Here is a 17649-nt window from a genome sequence, read left to right as displayed (position 1 = left end):
GAAATATAATAAATATTATCAAAATCTCATACAAATCTTTTAAATGTTAGTGGAGCCACAAAATCAATTTGTATTATTATAAGTTATTTTAGAGATAAAGGTTTTTTAATTGATAAATATGTTTATAAACCATTTATATGCGCTCTGCCTGTAAACCTGAACTTTGAAAATGACAAACTGTGACTGTGACAGGTGGAAATGGTAAGACGAAATTGACAGCGACAGCGTATTGCGAATCGGTTTCAGAAGTTGTTTCTGAGATATTTTTAACAATATTGCTGCGTAAATCTTATAAGACATGCAGCAGCTCACGATATTCATGGTAAGTGGAAATTTGCAATAAAAATATGGTAACAGTAATCGTTATTTATTGGTGTTTAAATAACCTAAATCATTTTACCGCAAGGATATCGAAAGCTCTCGTTCGTACATCGATGAGCTGTATTCATCAGAGGCTGGTAAAACGTTAGAGGCGTTAGTGACTTTAAAAAATTCGGTTATTGGAAGTAATAGACAGAAGAGTTCTGTTATACGACAAGGAATTGTGCCGCGGTTGCTACAGCTGATGTCGGATGAAACACTCGATGCCGATGTTAGATTGCAAGCTACTATAACAATTGGTAATATATTTTCCTATACAGACTTACTCTCTATTAATGTTGATTAATTTATATTTACATTAATAAGCATGTTTCAAAGGCATTGGTAACTAAAAAACAATATTTATTGCGTTGACCTCTGATATCAACGTGCTTTGCCCTATTCTTAGTTGATAGTGAAAATAACATATTTGTGATTTCATACTAAGTATTTATTATTTATGAATTAATTAGTGTAGTTGGGTAGTTACTTATGATTTGTTAGTCCTAAATTGGCTACTCATCAATTCAACTATTTTATTAATATAAAAATTTACTTAAGTTATTTTTAAATAAGCCAAACATTTATTCTATGAGACATTAGTACTTTCTTCTATATATTTTTCTCCATACATAAATGTATATATATTTTATGGCTGGTCTTTTTTAAATAAACAAATGAACCAACACTAGGTTTTCTTTACTAGCTGTATTGTTTTAGTCAAACTGTTGTCATTTGAAATAAATATTTATTTCACCAGGTTCATTGGCCAAAGGTACAACGGAAGATGTGAGTACACTGGTGGAACAAGGTGTTGTTATATCATTGGTTGAGCTATTGAAGACAGTCCCTATTGATACAAAACTAATGGAGGCGGTGCTTAGTGCTTTGAAAAGTTTCTTCTTACATCCTCCAGCACCCATTTCAGCGTTGCCAGCTGATATGAAACTTTTAGCTAGATTAACACGTAAGTATTTTTAACACTAGATATACCAGCGATTTGAATATACCTATTTCTACCAGACCAGTCAAAATGACTGGTGCATAAAAAATTTACATAAAAAATAAAAATTTGGTATAATTATAAAACGATACGGATTCAGGTAATTTCTTTGCAGCTTTATCAATTTTGATGTGTTTATGTTTTGTACTTAGTACTTTTTTATTAGGTTTGCTCTTATAAACAGTAAGTGTGCATCCATTAGATTGGTACAACAACATTGAGAAACGTGCCATGCTGTCTTTATTCAGTTTGCAAATTTTCGGCAGTTCCCTCTTGTTTGCGCGTATTGTTCCAAGTAATGAAGTGTTTTTAGATCGTAATTTCAACGCCAAAGGAATACTTGTAAAAAAAATTATCAGTTGTTACAGTTCTACCCTTCATGGTATATGGTTCAAGAAGTTTCATCACGATCAATTCGCTTAGGGGGTTGATGCATTTCGTGTTTCGTCTTTTCCTAAATGCGGAAAGCCATTTACCACATATTTCGTCTCTACATCGGACGCCAACCAAATTTTTATGCCAAATTTTTGAGGGTTTGTTTGGCATATATTGAATAAATCTGCATCTGGCCTTTGTTGGAAAAAGTTGCTCATCCACGGTAATATAAGCTCCCGGTTTGAAGCAATTTTTACTGTTTTCAATAAATTTATCCCAAACTGCTGATACTAAAGCGAACTTGCCTGTCTGCAAAAGTTGACTCCAAAGACGATAACAAAAAACGCTTCAGTGCTATATGTACTGTATCGGTCTCATGATTCCCAAAATACATTTTTTCATACAAACACAACCTGTCATTTTGACTGGTACTGGTATAAATGTCAACAACAAAAATTATATTTGTTACTAATGTATATAAAATAACATTAAGTTTATAAAACGTACTCTCTTATTATAGCTACAAAAGTCATAACATCATTTCTGAAAAAAAATGTGTAATATAGTAGGAATTTTGAATTGAAATTGCACAACCAGTCTAAATGACTGGTCTGGTAAATCTAGTGTTAATGAAATTTATAATTGTTTGGATTGATGGAAGGATTGTTAGAAGGTATCCTCAGAAAGGCTGCATGGATGTTGATGGAATTTGGCTTCTGATCTGGAACAGTCTGGAAGAAACCAAAGGCTACCTATGATGTGAAAGCATACAGGATTATTTGATACATTTAATTCACATATTTACTTGTTAAAATATAACTTTTCCGTACAGATATACAATGTAGTCTCCACACATATATTGAGACTTGAGAGATTAAAAATTGTTTGTCCAAGTATGTACGATCAAATGTAAAAATATATTAATAAAGTAAATTAAAAGTAAAAAAGTAAAAAAAAATAGTAAAGTAAATAAATAATAAAAGTGGTTCACCAAGGTTATGTCCAATTGCATTAATAAACAGCCTATGTTTGTGGTTTATAGACTTATTAATTTTGTATTGTAATATTATCTTAAATTGATTAATTTAATCTTTTTGATTATACAGAAATAGCAAGGGAAGGCTCTCTAAATTCTCGAGCATCCGTAGTTCGAATTCTATCAATATGGTGCGGAGGGCCACTAGAGCAGGAAGCACTCTGTTCCTCGGGAGCCCTGGAGGCAGCAGCGGCATTGTTGGCATCACACACATCGCCACCGCCTAACCTTGCTCTACCAGCCCTTGATCTACTAGCGGCTATGTGTTTTGAGAATGCCAACGTCTCCCAGATTGCATTGAACACTTGGTATGTTATCCAAATAATACATAATTTATAACATATATAAACATATTGACTATTGTAACTGTTTAAAATACTAAAATAATGAAATAATATGTGTCTTTATTAGACATTAAAGGAAAAATGACAAATTAAATTTTTTCTATATGCCAATATTATCAATTTGTCAATAAAACTGTGATAGATTCAAAGTAAATATGTTTTATTAAGTACTTCTCCTCATAATGTTTATACTATATACACTTTAAAAAGGTCTTTGCTGGGCTAGAATTTGACAAAAAAATTTCAATAATTAAAGCAACAAAATCGAAATTATTTTTTTTAAGCATTTTTATTTTGTAAGATAAATAACAAATAATATATTATTCGGTTTCGTTTTCACCATAAAAATATTTTAGTATAATTATAGGAAAATTTTTTGCTATAAATATTTATTAATTTATTGACATAGAACTATGCGTTTTAGGCATGGTGACAAAACGATACCCGAACTTCTAACGTTTCTAGTGTCACGTGACAAGCCACTGCCTGTCGCCCTCGGCGCCGCGCGCTCTCTTACATTTATACATCGCGCTGGAGCAATACCGCCCGATGATAACAGGTACACACACAGGTACACTAACAAATATAAAACAAACTTCTGTACACCCTACACACAAAGACAGAAGTCAGACACTCAAAGAAAGAAGATGAAGCAAATGACACCTCAGTTGTCAAAATCTGTTAAGTCGTTTAGGCCTTAGCACGTCACAAAGGAACTGATGTATACCTATATACATGCATGTGGTAAAAATTAACCCCTTATCAATCAGAATTCCTATGACATTCTGGGAAATATGAACTTACTAGCTGTCGCCAGCGACTCTGTCGGTGGGGAATTAAAAAAAAAACTTACTAAGTAGCCTATGTGTTCTTCCGGATTATGTTCTATATCTGTGCATTTCAATCAAGATCCGTTCAGCAGTTCCGGAGATACATTCAAACAAACATACATCCATCCATCTATTCACCCATCTAAACTTTCACATATATAATACTAGCTTTTACCCGCGACTCCGTCCGCGCGGTATAAAAATAGAAAACGGGGTAAAAATTATCCTATGTCCGTTTCCTGGTTCTAAGCTACCTGCCCACCAATTTTCAGTGAAATCGATTCAGCCGTTCTTGAGTTATAAATAGTGTAACTAACACGACTTTCTTTTATATATATAGATTAGTAGATTGACAATCTCCTAAAGTTATTCCATCAGTTTAGGTTACAGTTACAATGGAATTGACATACATTCAAATTAATTTTCATACTAACTTATTAGCTAAAATCATTTTCTAGGGTTTTTTTTATTATGCGGGAATATGCTATGTCATGTGTTGTATCTTAATGTCATATGTGCCTTTTTAACAGACATATAACGTTACATTTGATCTGTTATTGGGCCATTGCCAATTCTGTATATGTTACTCAAGCCAAATTAGAGAGGATTTAGGGTAGGGTCTTTGTGTGTTAAATTTATTCGTCCTCGATTTCAATCGTATATACAATGTTATGTACGAATAATATGGAAATAACTCATTAAATAAAGATAAAGTAATTCACTTTTTTTTAATATATGATTGTAAAACACGTTTCGTTACTCAAAAAACCATAAATCCTCAGTGATTGGGAAGACAAATTGAATGACACTTCACTAACAGTTCAGTCATTTAGGTTCTATGTACTCATACACACAAACTCACACTCTCCTTTGTGAGTCGGATAACAAATTATTAAAGAGATAAAAAAATAACAGAGTGGTGTTTGGTGCGTTGCCGTGTTTGGCGCGACTTTGTACAAAAGACATGCCGGAGGACATAAGGGCGACTGCTGCTGAGACATTGGCGTACTTAGCTGAGGTATTTTACACTTGAAACTTACTTGAACTTAAATTGTTTTTCTGTATAACTACTATAGTGATAATTAACAGTGATAACACAAAAAAAAAAAATTTTTTTCAGGTGGATACTTCATTACAAAGGCTAGCGGCTATATCAAATCATTTAATGTGTTCACTCGCGGATATAGTAGATTGTCCCTCAGCGGCCGCTAAGGAAGGCGCTTTCAAGTGCTTCGCGTCTCTGGGTGCTAACGACGAAGATATTAGGAAGAGGATAATAGAAACACACGGCCTTATGGTGCATGTTGTCTATGGAATGAATAATCCAGAACCCAATGTAAGTTATTCTTAACCATATATTAATATGAGATATTACTAACGTCTTTCAAAGGTTTATGAAAAAAAAGATAATTTAATTAATTCAGAATAACGCCATCTAGTGAGGTAAAAAATCCTTGATTATTTTTTTAAGTAGACTTTTTTTTACCGATGTTTGTAAGGTGTTAATTAAAGCTTAAAATTTTCAGGTAAGATTAGCGGCTGTAAGATGTCTGCATTCACTGTCTAGATCAGTTCAACAGTTGCGGACGACATTTCAGGTGAAAATTATTTACTATTTCTTTTGTTATCAATTAATAGTATTTTATTTAGATCTTTATTGGTGTTTTATACGTTCTTTTTCAAAATTATAATAATACTAGCTGTCGCCCGCGACTTCGTCTGCGCGGAATTAAAAAAAAAACAATGAGAAGTCTATGTGTTCTTCCAGACTATCATCTACATACATACATACATACATCATTTATAATGTTAGTAGTATTATTTTCACAGGACCATGCGGTATGGCGGCCTTTAATGCAACTGCTGAAGGACTCTCCGGATACTGAGTTGCTGACGGTTGGTTCTTCAACACTCTGCAATCTGCTGTTAGAGTTCTCACCAGCAAAGGAACCTATGTTAGACCAAGGTATTTTAATTTTTATAAATATTTAATCCAGTTAATAATTCTGATCAATTCCTTTCAAAGTCTGGATAAATTATTTGTTTTTCGTTGTATAAGTTTTTTTTTTTTATATTTACAGGTGCTGTTGAAATGTTATGTAATTTGACGAAAAAGCCCGAAGCTGCTCTTAGATTGAATGGAATTTGGGCATTGATGAATATGGCGTTTCAGGTAAATTACTTTTTATTTTTAATTTGAATTTAATCCTAATATTAGTAATTCTTTACAATATGTATGTCAAGAAAATTGTATATAATTTTTTAATTTAAAGTAATGAATTATTTAGTCCTAATTTTAGTCGTCTTTTCCTTCAAACACTTTTATTATAAAAGGAAGGGGAAAAGAAGGGGAAATATTATCTTTATATGCATTCTCTCCTCCGTCAATTAAAGATCTATGAGCAGGAATCGCTTTGTTATATTGGTGCTTGCCATTTTATAAAAAAAAAATTACTAAACCTAAAATTCTTTGCTTGAAAATTTAATTTTTGTCTTTTTTTTAATTATAGGCGGAACAGAAAGTCAAACAGCGGATACTGTGTTGTTTGGGAACGGAGCAAATGTTCCGTCTGTTAGGTGACAGTGATACACGAGTTATTATGAAGACATTAGGACTGCTGAGGAACTTGTTGTCAACACGACAGCATATTGATATAATTATGAGTGAATATTCCTCACAGGTTATGCAGGTTTGTGTCATGAACAAAAAAAAAACTTAGAAAAAAAATATATATATATGTTGGGAAAAAAGTTTTTTTATATTTAAAATGGCTTAAATCGTATTTCTTAAGGAATTTTACTTTAAAATATGAATTTTAAAATATTATGTCTATTCGCTGCACTCAGTCAGATTAGTATCAGATTTAAAATGAATTAGCTTTTACCCGTGACTTTGTTTACGCGAAATAAAAAAAAATAGTAAGTGTGTGTGTTCTAACATAGTCTGGAGCTATGTTCTATATCTGTTATTACATCGAGATCCTTTAAGCCGTTTTGAAGATACGTAGTAATTCATCCATCCATAAATTTATCCAAATGTTCGTATTTATAATATTAGTATGATTTAAAAAAATGGTATTTTTTGTAGGCAGTGATAGTTGTGTTAGAGGGTTCTTACCCTGCTGAGGTGAAGGAGCAGGCTCTATGTATACTGGGCAATATCGGTGACGGGGAGAAGGCTAAGGATCTCATTATGGCCAATGAAGATGTTTTAAGGAAACTAGTCGATTATTTGGTGAGTGAGATACAGAGTATAGTAAATGAAATTTTATCAGGAAATTGAGGTCTATCTAAAATTTAAAAAAAAACTGTACTCGAGTAATTCTAATGTGGTGTATTTCTTTAAAATTGCATATATGTGGTGTAATTTGCTTCTCTTTGCCATGGGCGTAACTACTTCAGTAGTAAGAGTCAATTGGTCAGGAAGCGAGTCTCTTAGTGTATATTTCTAATGTTAAATCTACACTTAAAGTATATGAGAGCATTTTCAGTGTTTAAATTGATATATTTATGTTAGGCTCACCCGGAGAGCAAGCTGCAGGAGGCGGCGCTGTTCGTGGCGAGCAACCTGGTGTGGCGCGAGGAGGCGGGTGCGGCCGCGCGACAAGCTCGTCTCACTGAGCTCGGAGTACTGCGAGCTCTCAAGCTGCTCTACGCCAGGCAGGATGCTGCACATCTGCACGACAAGTACGTACAACATACACGTACTAAACGCATTATATAACTCAACGTACAATCAGGGAAACTGGCGGTGTTCCATATTAAATTCGATAGTCGTTTGAACGAGACGACAACGCGGAACAAAGGACGCAACTTTTAAATGTGTTTGTACGAAAGTTCGATTATGCAGTCGTTTGCGAGACTCAATGTTACCTTATTGGTTATTTTGTAAGAAAGGGCGCATTTTGTCTCGTTGCAAGTACAAGGCAATTTTTCTGTAAGTGGAACACCGAGAAATTCCCTGACTGTACGCATCGATTGTACTACATGCACTTAAGAACGTTACTGTATTCGCTTAGCTTATGACAAAGACGTCGTAAAATGTCCCATATGTAATATCCCGTATGTATATGACAACGAGACCCGCACGTAATATAAGACGAAATAATTGTGGACAAGTTTTGTATATCAAGATTTACTATTGTTTGCAAATTTAGTCTAGTTTCAAATCTAGGCCTAATTTTAGTCCTCTTTCCCTTCATACCCTTTCCCTATTAGGAATGAATGGGAAGGGGAAGTGGATTTGGCGGAAGAGGGGACGCATATGAAGGGGAAATATCCTCTTTCTGGGCGTTCCCTTCTCCGTTGAGTAAAGGAAGGCAACGCATCTGCATTTGCGGATGTCTATGGGCAACGGTCGCCTCGCTATTTCGGCGAATTCTGGTGGTCGTTTGCTGTGGAAGGCATTGGGCCTATGCCCAGCAATGGGCAAAAAATGGCTGATATGATAGTGCGTCATTGAAAAATCAGTTACTCTCTTGTACTAAAATTGTATTAAAGCTTTCATACACACATCACACACACATCATAATTAATAAATAACTACAATTCCAGAGTTACGACAGCGTTGGCACAGTTCAACGAGTTCACATAATGTGGTTTAGAAACAAACCCTCTGTGCGCAGAGAAGATGACGCCTGTTCTTGTGATCTGACTGAGAGTGAGTTATCGAGTCATGACTGTTATCTAGTTCATAGTTGGTGATCGCTAAGTGTATTGTACATAGCTAAGTTCGCAACTTAGTATTGTTATCACATATAAGCGGCATGTAGAAGCAAAATCAGTTGCATACACTATTTCAAACTATTAAATTCGTACAGGCATAAGAAACATGTTCTTAAAGGATATTAAATTCATAAGAAACATGTTTCTAATGAATATTAAATTCATCAGAAACATGTTTCTAATCGATATTAAATTCATCAGAAACATGTTTCTAATGGATATTAAATTCATAAGAAACATGTTCTTAATGAATATTAAATTTGTTAGAAACATGTTTCAAATGGATATTTAATTAAATTAGAAACATGTTTCAAATGGATATTTAATTAAATTAGAAACATGTTTTAAAAGTTTAGTTAATATTACGGATAATATATTGATTTGAAAATTAAATGTTGCTAATATTACTTCTACATCTCACTCATATGTTATTGAAAAATTATTTATTTTAATTTATCATGTTGACATCTTGTGAATCATTTGTCGATCAGTTAATTCATCATGACGTAGCATTTTATCTTTTCATTTAATCCAATTCATAGCAGTTAACAAATATGTCTTCCGTGTTCAATAAACTCAAGTAAACCTGGCAATATTTAATAAACCTATTTAGCAATATTTCTTACAAATGAATATCTTCTTCCGAAAATATTGAAGCTATTATTTTTGAATATTACCAGCATTTGAGGTGTTAACTATAAATGATAATCTTGATTTACGTTAATTGAGATTAATATAAAAATAACAATTGAACAATTTTGTAATTGTAATAACAATGTTGTTGCTCTAATTGCACAATAACAATCGTAATCCTTTATTGTAATTAATTACAGTAATTAAAATCATATACCTTAAAATAGCAAATAACCAATATTAATTGTAAAAAATGTATTTTATCAGTACAGCCTTAAATAAGTACATAGATATGATTTTTTTTTTCAAGATCACAAAATATAACGTAATTTAAATTTAATTTAACACAAGATTTAGACAGCAAAATATTTTTTTTATTTAATAAAAAGTAACTTGGCATCATAGTTTTTTTTCTGCAATATTTTGATTTTATAATTTTAGTCATAAATGGGTTCATACTGGCAACATTATTTCTATAAAAGATCTATGTAAAGATTACGCGCATTTTTATTGCAATAATTATAATTTCTTGGTATCTTAATATCTATGTTATTAATGATATTAAGTAATGTACTTAAATGGCAACGTATGAACAAATTATATTTAATGTTTTTTAGTGGAATTGCATTTGAGAAAATTATTAATAATATTAAGAAGTAAAAACTGAATATTTTTAATTATCTGTTATAGATATATAATTATTAATAAACTATCCGGAGCACAAAAATGATTTCGAAAAATGTCTCCGGACGTAAATTCCTTCAGTGTTGTCATTTAAAATACAAAATAAAATTTTGAAAATTGAAACACTTCTAGGTTATTTATCTATGGTTATATGCTAACAGTAATATGACATGTTCCTATGTTTCATTACAAAATGGCGTATTTAATTATTGAATAAAAATGTAAACCTCTACCGTCTCGATTTTGAATTTCAAAGTTAGTGCTTATTAGATATATCTACCATCAATTTAATTAATTAAATTTAATCAAAAACAATATGTCATTAAAAATTTAAAATTGTTCTGTTAAAAATACTCATTAAAATATGTGTGTGAAAGTACATAATAAACGATTAACACTAACAAATACATTGATTTTTGTACGAAATTGTGACATTTTACAATGCGTAAAGTGCGCGCCATATTGTGACGTCAGCTGTCAAATCGTTAAAATAAAAAGATGTTTTTTGAAACAACTTTTTATTTTTTAACCTGAATCTCCGAGTTAAACATTAATATAAATATATTTGTTCATCATTAATTCGTTGATACATTCTTTTTTAAAAGGAAATTATCTCAACCACATTGTTCCGTAATTTTTAATTTATTAGACAATGTACATATATAAATATGATGGATTCGAATACATAGAAAACTTGTCGCTAAGGTGTTTTGAACTGTGATTCAAAGGACTGATGATAGTTTAAAAAAAAACAAATACAGGACAATGTAAATGTGAGACGAATCAGCAACAAGATATTTAATTACGATATTTTAATTAAGTGCTTCCTCGAATGTTAAATATTTATTCATTATAACTCTTCTGTGTATATGTGCGCTGTAACAATCATATATGTATTCTTTAATTCAATGGAAATGAGAAAAATATACACATTAAACAAACTTATTTATTATCTATGGATTTATTTTTAAAAGTTTTACTGTGAATTTCTAAGATCATAATCTCTGTTATGTCAAAGATAATGATAGGGATGACGATATGTTTTATACAGAGTTTTTGGTCTCGGAAACCAGCGGTTAGTAATTATACAAACTTATCTATTTTTATAAGTCTATGGTTGCAGCGTTATAAAGGTAAAATTGTTTAGATAGGTATATAATTTCTCATTTCCCTTGAATTCGACTTTATACGTATTAATAGTTTTTCTTTTTTATTTTCTTTTGTTGCTGACTGTACTTACGTCTTAACAACGGACTAGAATATAAATTATGTAATAGAAGCTTAATTTTCATTGTATGGACATTTTTAAATAAAATTTTACAATCTTGTATCATTATTATATTGGATGTTGATATTTACGTGAAATTACCTAAAATGATTTCGTAATTGAAATAAAAAAATCAAATTATGTTTCCCTGTTATGGATTAAAATGGAATGATAAATGCAATATTGTTGTTTTATTTGTGCGTATTACTTTATTTTCCAAGAAACAACATTATAAATTAGTGCAATTGGGAACAATTGCACTAATTTATAATGTTGTTTCTTATAATTTCGAACTAGCTTTTACCCGCGACTTCGTCCGCGCGGAATAAAAAAAATGCACACAAGATAAAAAAGTTCCTATGTCCGTCTCCTAGTTCTAAGCTACCTCCCCATCAATTTTTAGCTAAATCAGTTCGACTGATCTTGAGTTATAAATAGTGTAACTAACATGACTTTCTTTTATATATACCTATATAGAAGATTGAATGAAAGAGTGCAACATGTCTTATACATGAGTTGCGACAGCAATATGTCAAAATTCAAATGCTCAAATGCTCAAATGACAATGAAGGCCTTTTCCATTGGCTGAAAATTATCGTTAACATGGCAACAATCCATATTTGCTGCAATTATTGTCCCTTTCTAGCATAATATTTTTTTCAATTCACCCACTCCCTAAGTTTGATGGCGTAAAAATATATACCCTAAAGCGTGTCGTAAGTATAGGACTATTTATGGAATAATGATATATTCAAAAATATGTCGTGATTGCTACGATTTTGCATTATAAAGAAGTGTGTGTTTACAAGCTTTATTATATAATATTAGATGAAGAAATTTAATGTGTAGAGAAATTATTAGTACGTGAAAGAGATGCGTTTGAAACGTCGGAGGATATTATAAATGAGTCATGTCATAGAGGCTGGCTACGGAACGTTTTACATTAATCTTGTGTCTCTTACATTCTTCCAAGACATGTTAAAAAATTATATTTTTATCAAGAGATTTTTTTTTTCAAAACAGAAAAAACTGACAACGTCAGTTGAGCCGGAACAGTGCATTATATCTTTGCAAACACAGTTCTTATTTATACATCAGTGAAAATTACAATAATTAATTAAAAATGTCATACCAAGTTTTTCGTTACCTATACATTTATAATTTTTTTTTTTTAATTTTAAATCTCAAAAATGGAAAACTACAAAAAATTTTATTTTCCTTTTTCGTAAAAAGAAAGCGATAGCAAAGTTCCTTCGTCTACGGCACGAAAATTACATAGTATTAAATTTTCCACGCAAAAGCCGACTGGCCGTCCGCCAAGCTATAAAACAATTGACCAATTCAAGGTTCAATTTTATATTCATTGAAGCGTATTTTCTATTTAATGTTTATTGAAATTTTAAGGGTATTCAGACTGGCAACTGATCTGGAATAAATATGACTATGAAACTAGTTTTACATTCATTAAAAATAATTCAAATCGTTCTTTATTCAAAAGTACGTTGGCAGAATGAAGGAGTTACCTTTTCTTTTTAAAGCAGCTTTTTTTCAATTGTTTCGTTTTCAGTACGTATATTTAAAACATTATAAAATATGTAGTTTACATCTCTAGATATCAAGAGTATCAAAAAGTAAAACTTTCTTTGATCTAATCACCAATAAATCTCTTTATAATATATATCTCAAAGGACAATGGGCAAATTTGTATGGAGTCTGGGCTAAATGCTCAACAGTGATGAAACCCATGCCATTTGAAAGATTTATGGGGTGTTATTTAATTCATACTATGGCAGCCATGTCGAAATCGAGTGCGAACATGGTGTTTTCGAGCATTCAAAAATATAATAATTACTATGGGAGTTAGTAGCATTAGCGTGTTGTGTTTTATATTTAAGAGAAAAAAAACAACATGTTTGTTTGTTTATTTTTTTTTTTTTTTTTTTTTAAGAGAAGGGGGCAAACGAGCGGCGCGAACACCGAAGTGATCATCGACGCCCATGGACATCCGCAACACTACGAGAATTGCAGATGCGTTGCCGGCCTTTAAGAAAGAGATATGCTCGCTTCTTGAAGGACCCTAAGTCGTAGTGGTTTGGAAATACCGCCGAGGACAGACTATTCCACAACGCGGCCGTGCGCGGCAAGAAATTTCGCGAGAACCGCACTGTTGTGGAATGCCAGCCATCCAGATGGTATGGATGGTACCTGGCGGTCTGTCGGGTCGTCCGATGACGAAACTCGGCGGCAGGAATCGTTCCAAACAGTTCTTCATAATCATTTATTACATAGATTTGAACATTTTTTTCGAACTACAATACCTAATATTTTAATAATATACAAGCATCTGTTACATTTTTGTTTCGGTAAAAAAACAAAAATGTAACAGATTTTATTAAATGTAACAAATATTATTGTAGTTCGAAAAAAATGTTTAAATCTATGTAATAAATGATTATAAAGCAATAAACAAACATGTTGTTTTTTTTCTCTTAAATATAAAACACAACACGCTAATGCTACTAACTGCCATAGTAATTATTATATTTTTGAATGCTCGAAAACACCATGTTCGCACTCGATTTCGACATGGCTGCCATAGTATGAATTAAATAACACCCCATAATCTTTCAAATGGCATGGGTTTCATCACTGTTGAGATGTTGGCCCAAAATGCCCATTGTCCTTTAAATCAAAAGATAAATTCTCAGTGTTGAGTATTTCGTTTCCATCTTGTCCAAGCATCAAAAGCTTTGTTAATAAAAGTCACGTCTCAGACAAACAACTTGAATCTAGACATTTAAATTGCGATTTCGTTATAAAATAACAATACAAACTAGATGTTATGATGTCCATTAAAAATAATTATAGTTACAGTTTGTTGTGAAATAAAAATGTTTCAAAGTAACTAGAACTCGAATTTGACAGTCGATTAAAATGTTTGCTAACTAATTCTATGAAGATATTTCTCCGTGATATAAAATATATTTTTAATTAGAAATAAATTTAACTTTAGTTTAATATGTATTATATATTTATGTGTAATCTTGACAACTTTGTGATATTGTAAGTACTGTAGTGAACAGAGCTGGGCATTAACTCGTTAATCCGTTAATCGTTAATTAACGAAGTTAACATTTTGCTTAACGGATTAACTTTTAAGTTAACTTCAAAAAGTGTTAACGCTTTTGTTAACTTCCGTTAAATTCAACTTCCGTTAAAAAAAGTCCGTTAATCGTTAAATTATAAACTTGGAGACGTGCTGTCATTTTGTTTAAATTACGTGCCACGCCACGCTCGAAGTTCAACTATGTTGGGCGACTGTCGGCGACTCGAATGGTGAACGGACGAGTTGATAATTGATATAATATGTGAAGTTCGCGTGCAAGTGTGATGCATCAGAGCGTCCGGGACAGACGTGACCAACAGGACCAAATCAAAAGAAGGTTCGAAATAGTATATTTCATTACGAGTATATAAAACAAGAGTATGTAATAGCCCACATTCCGAACGCTCTTCGTCCCTGCAATACCCTCCAATCCCTTTTTGAGCAACTGTATTAAAACAATTTTTAACTCGTGCTTTTTCTTTAGCTTTTACAAACTCGTGCGTTCTCTTTCCCAACTGTCAAAATAATGTCTATTAAAAAGAAAAAACCAACCACGAAGTTTTTACAAAAAAAAAAATCATTAAAGTTTTTATGATTCATGCAAATATTTCTAAAAAGAAGTTCCTAATTTGTTACAATATCAGATTTAATGATTTGATTCAATGAATTAGGTTAGGTTTCATTTTATTTCATCTCATTAAATTTCATTTTCATTTCATATCAATAAAAATAATCTACTGAAGACTTGGCCGTTTGGGCATAGTTCCCTTTGCCTACCCAGAATGGGTGAAGAAAACAAAAACAATCTCTGTTTGTATTCTTTTATAGTTGGCGCCATTTTTCAAACATTTTAGTTAATTGTGTTTATTGTGTTTTTATTATTCTATTAAATTGCTTCATTTTTTCGCAACTATATTAAAAATAGTTGTTTAGTACACGTGCGGAACTGTTATTACAACTTGTCCCAACTGTCAACCCTCACCTTCGGCTGCGACTCGGCTCGGGTAGACATTTGTCGGAACTCTTTGCAATGACAGGCTTTCCGCACTCGTAATGAAATATACTATAATGCATTCATACTTGTCTCCAATACTAATTTGTTATAGAATGTATAGTCAAATTACTATTTTAAACAAGTGTCGCCACAATAAGTGTGAAATTAGTATGTATAATTTTGGTATGGTTAACTGTTAACGATTAACTTTAACTTGCGTTAAATTTTCGAGAATTTAACACTTTAACGATTAACGAAGTTAATTTTTTAATTAACGAATTAACGATTAACGAAGTTAACTTTTCGATTAACTGTGCCCACCTGTGGTAGTGAATGTTAAAGCAACCTATTCCGATGGGAAGCACGTTCTCAATAACGAAATTGTTCCGCAACATTCAATATTTGTTGTTTGTTTGATGCATTTCCATTGTATTGTGTTTTTCACAGAAACCGACCTGCCAGCATCGCTATGAAATTTCTAAGTAGCCAAGAAATCCTGCGGCCGATATAATTGTGTTAAGACTCTGTTTTCAGAGATTAAGAATGATGACAATTTAATGTTTTCGTAACAGTTCAAAGTTATTTTCCAAATAAAAGATTTCAATTTTTAATAATTACGAACATAAGGAAAATAAATATAACAATAAAAAAAATGTAAATACGATTCCTATTTTAAATAAAAAAAATGCGAAAGTTTAGATGGATGGATAAAAGTATGTTTGAAGGTATCCTTGGAACGGCTCAAGGGATCTTGATGAAATTTGGCACATATGTAGAATTTAGCACATAGTCTGGAAGAACAAATAGGCTACTTTTTATGTTTTTTTTTCAAACCCGACCGGACGGAGTCGCGGGCAAAAGCTAGTTCAATATAAGAAATTCTCTTTAAGGCGTTATTTATGTACATCATACTTTAGGTTACGCATTTCTTTTATAGACAAATTCCAACGCAAAGGAAACTGTTACAAAAAAGAAATGTACGGCATTTTTACAGCCCTTTTGGCGATCGAATACTTTCTCGTTGACATATTTTATCCATCAAGTAATACTTTATATTTTAGATATATGTAAGTAACTATGTTAGATGTCTACATACATTAGTGGGGGGTCTTTTTAATTTCGATAACTATGTTATAATAATATTTAACCTTACTATTAAAACTCACTAATTACCTGATTTCATAGTTTGTAACATTTTTATTATAACTAGAATAAGGAACATTTTATACAAATGTACCGATAGTGTTTGTTCACATTGACACGAAATTACAAATATATTGTATGCAAACACATTGAACGCGCAGGCGAGAGCGCGGGTGCAAGCAAGCTAATACAGACACAGTCCTATAAACAGTCCTGCACACTAGCGACTATCCAAACATATGATGTTACTAGCTGTCGCCCGCGACTCCGTCCGCGCGGAATTAAAAAAAAAACTTTATTAGTAGCCTACGTGTTCTTCCAAACTATGTTCTACATTTATGCCAAATTTCATCAAGACCCGTTGAGCCGTTCCTGAGATATCTTTACACAAATATCCATACATCTTTCCGTTCATTCATCCAAACATTCGCATTTATAATATTAGTAAGATATGGGAGTGTTCATGTCGAACTAGCGGCGGAGCGTACGATTCATCCGCGATGTAAAGTAAGTTTCACCTAACCCATGGCGGCCATGTACAGCACTTAGTATGAGCCCACGGTTACATAGGTCAACAACATCTAAAAGTAAAAAAAAAATCTACTTTATAAAATGTGCCATGTCAGGACGTCGTTTTACGAAAGCGTTAGTGTCACTTCGTTGACAGAGACATGTGCTCGCATAAATTGAACACGTCACAGGAATAATGCAACCTGTAATCCACGCCGACAAGCAAATGACGTCACACTACTTTTGACCACATTACCTTTTTTATTAACATTAATTCGGTTTTTCTGAAAGGATTATTTCGTATATCTGTATTAGAGATATGTAAGTCAAATAAGGTAAAATTCATCGTCCGTAATATATAAACCATCGTTTGAAAAAAGAAAAAGTTTTGATAACTTTTTAGAAAGAAAAATTAACATTGTTAAAACATAATAAGAAAATATGAAGAAATACTCAGAGAGTTAAATATTGTAAGATTACTTACGCTACTTATTTATTCTCTGTACTTGTTTCCCATTTCTAGTAACGTAGAATATAAAAAATATTATATATTTTATCTTCTACAGAATAATTCAGCAATTTATCTGAAGAAGGCGAGCGTTTCATTAGTCCGCGTTACTGCTTGCTCACTGAGTTCAA

The 17649-nt window shown here is 32.1% G+C and overlaps 1 protein-coding gene across 1 annotated transcript; it reads left to right on the top strand.

Annotated features, from left to right (window-relative positions):
• The first annotated feature begins 213 nt into the window (after window positions 1–213).
• On the top strand, window positions 214–7672 carry LOC106718325 (armadillo repeat-containing protein 8-like). Its single transcript, XM_045680353.1, has 13 exons — window positions 214–322; window positions 407–620; window positions 1121–1327; window positions 2845–3082; window positions 3543–3677; window positions 4864–4966; window positions 5069–5284; window positions 5475–5546; window positions 5779–5914; window positions 6030–6121; window positions 6459–6638; window positions 7037–7183; window positions 7466–7672. Exons 1-13 carry the CDS (start codon window positions 299–301, stop codon window positions 7670–7672), a joined length of 1971 nt encoding a protein of 656 aa, XP_045536309.1. The 5' UTR covers window positions 214–298.
• The last annotated feature ends 9977 nt before the right edge of the window (window positions 7673–17649 follow it).

Source organism: Papilio machaon, chromosome 12 (genome assembly GCF_912999745.1).
Source record: "Papilio machaon chromosome 12, ilPapMach1.1, whole genome shotgun sequence".
In the NCBI taxonomy this organism is placed as follows: domain Eukaryota; kingdom Metazoa; phylum Arthropoda; class Insecta; order Lepidoptera; family Papilionidae; genus Papilio; species Papilio machaon.
The sequence above is the reverse complement of the archived record's forward strand: the minus strand, read 5'-3'. Positions and strand labels throughout refer to the sequence as shown.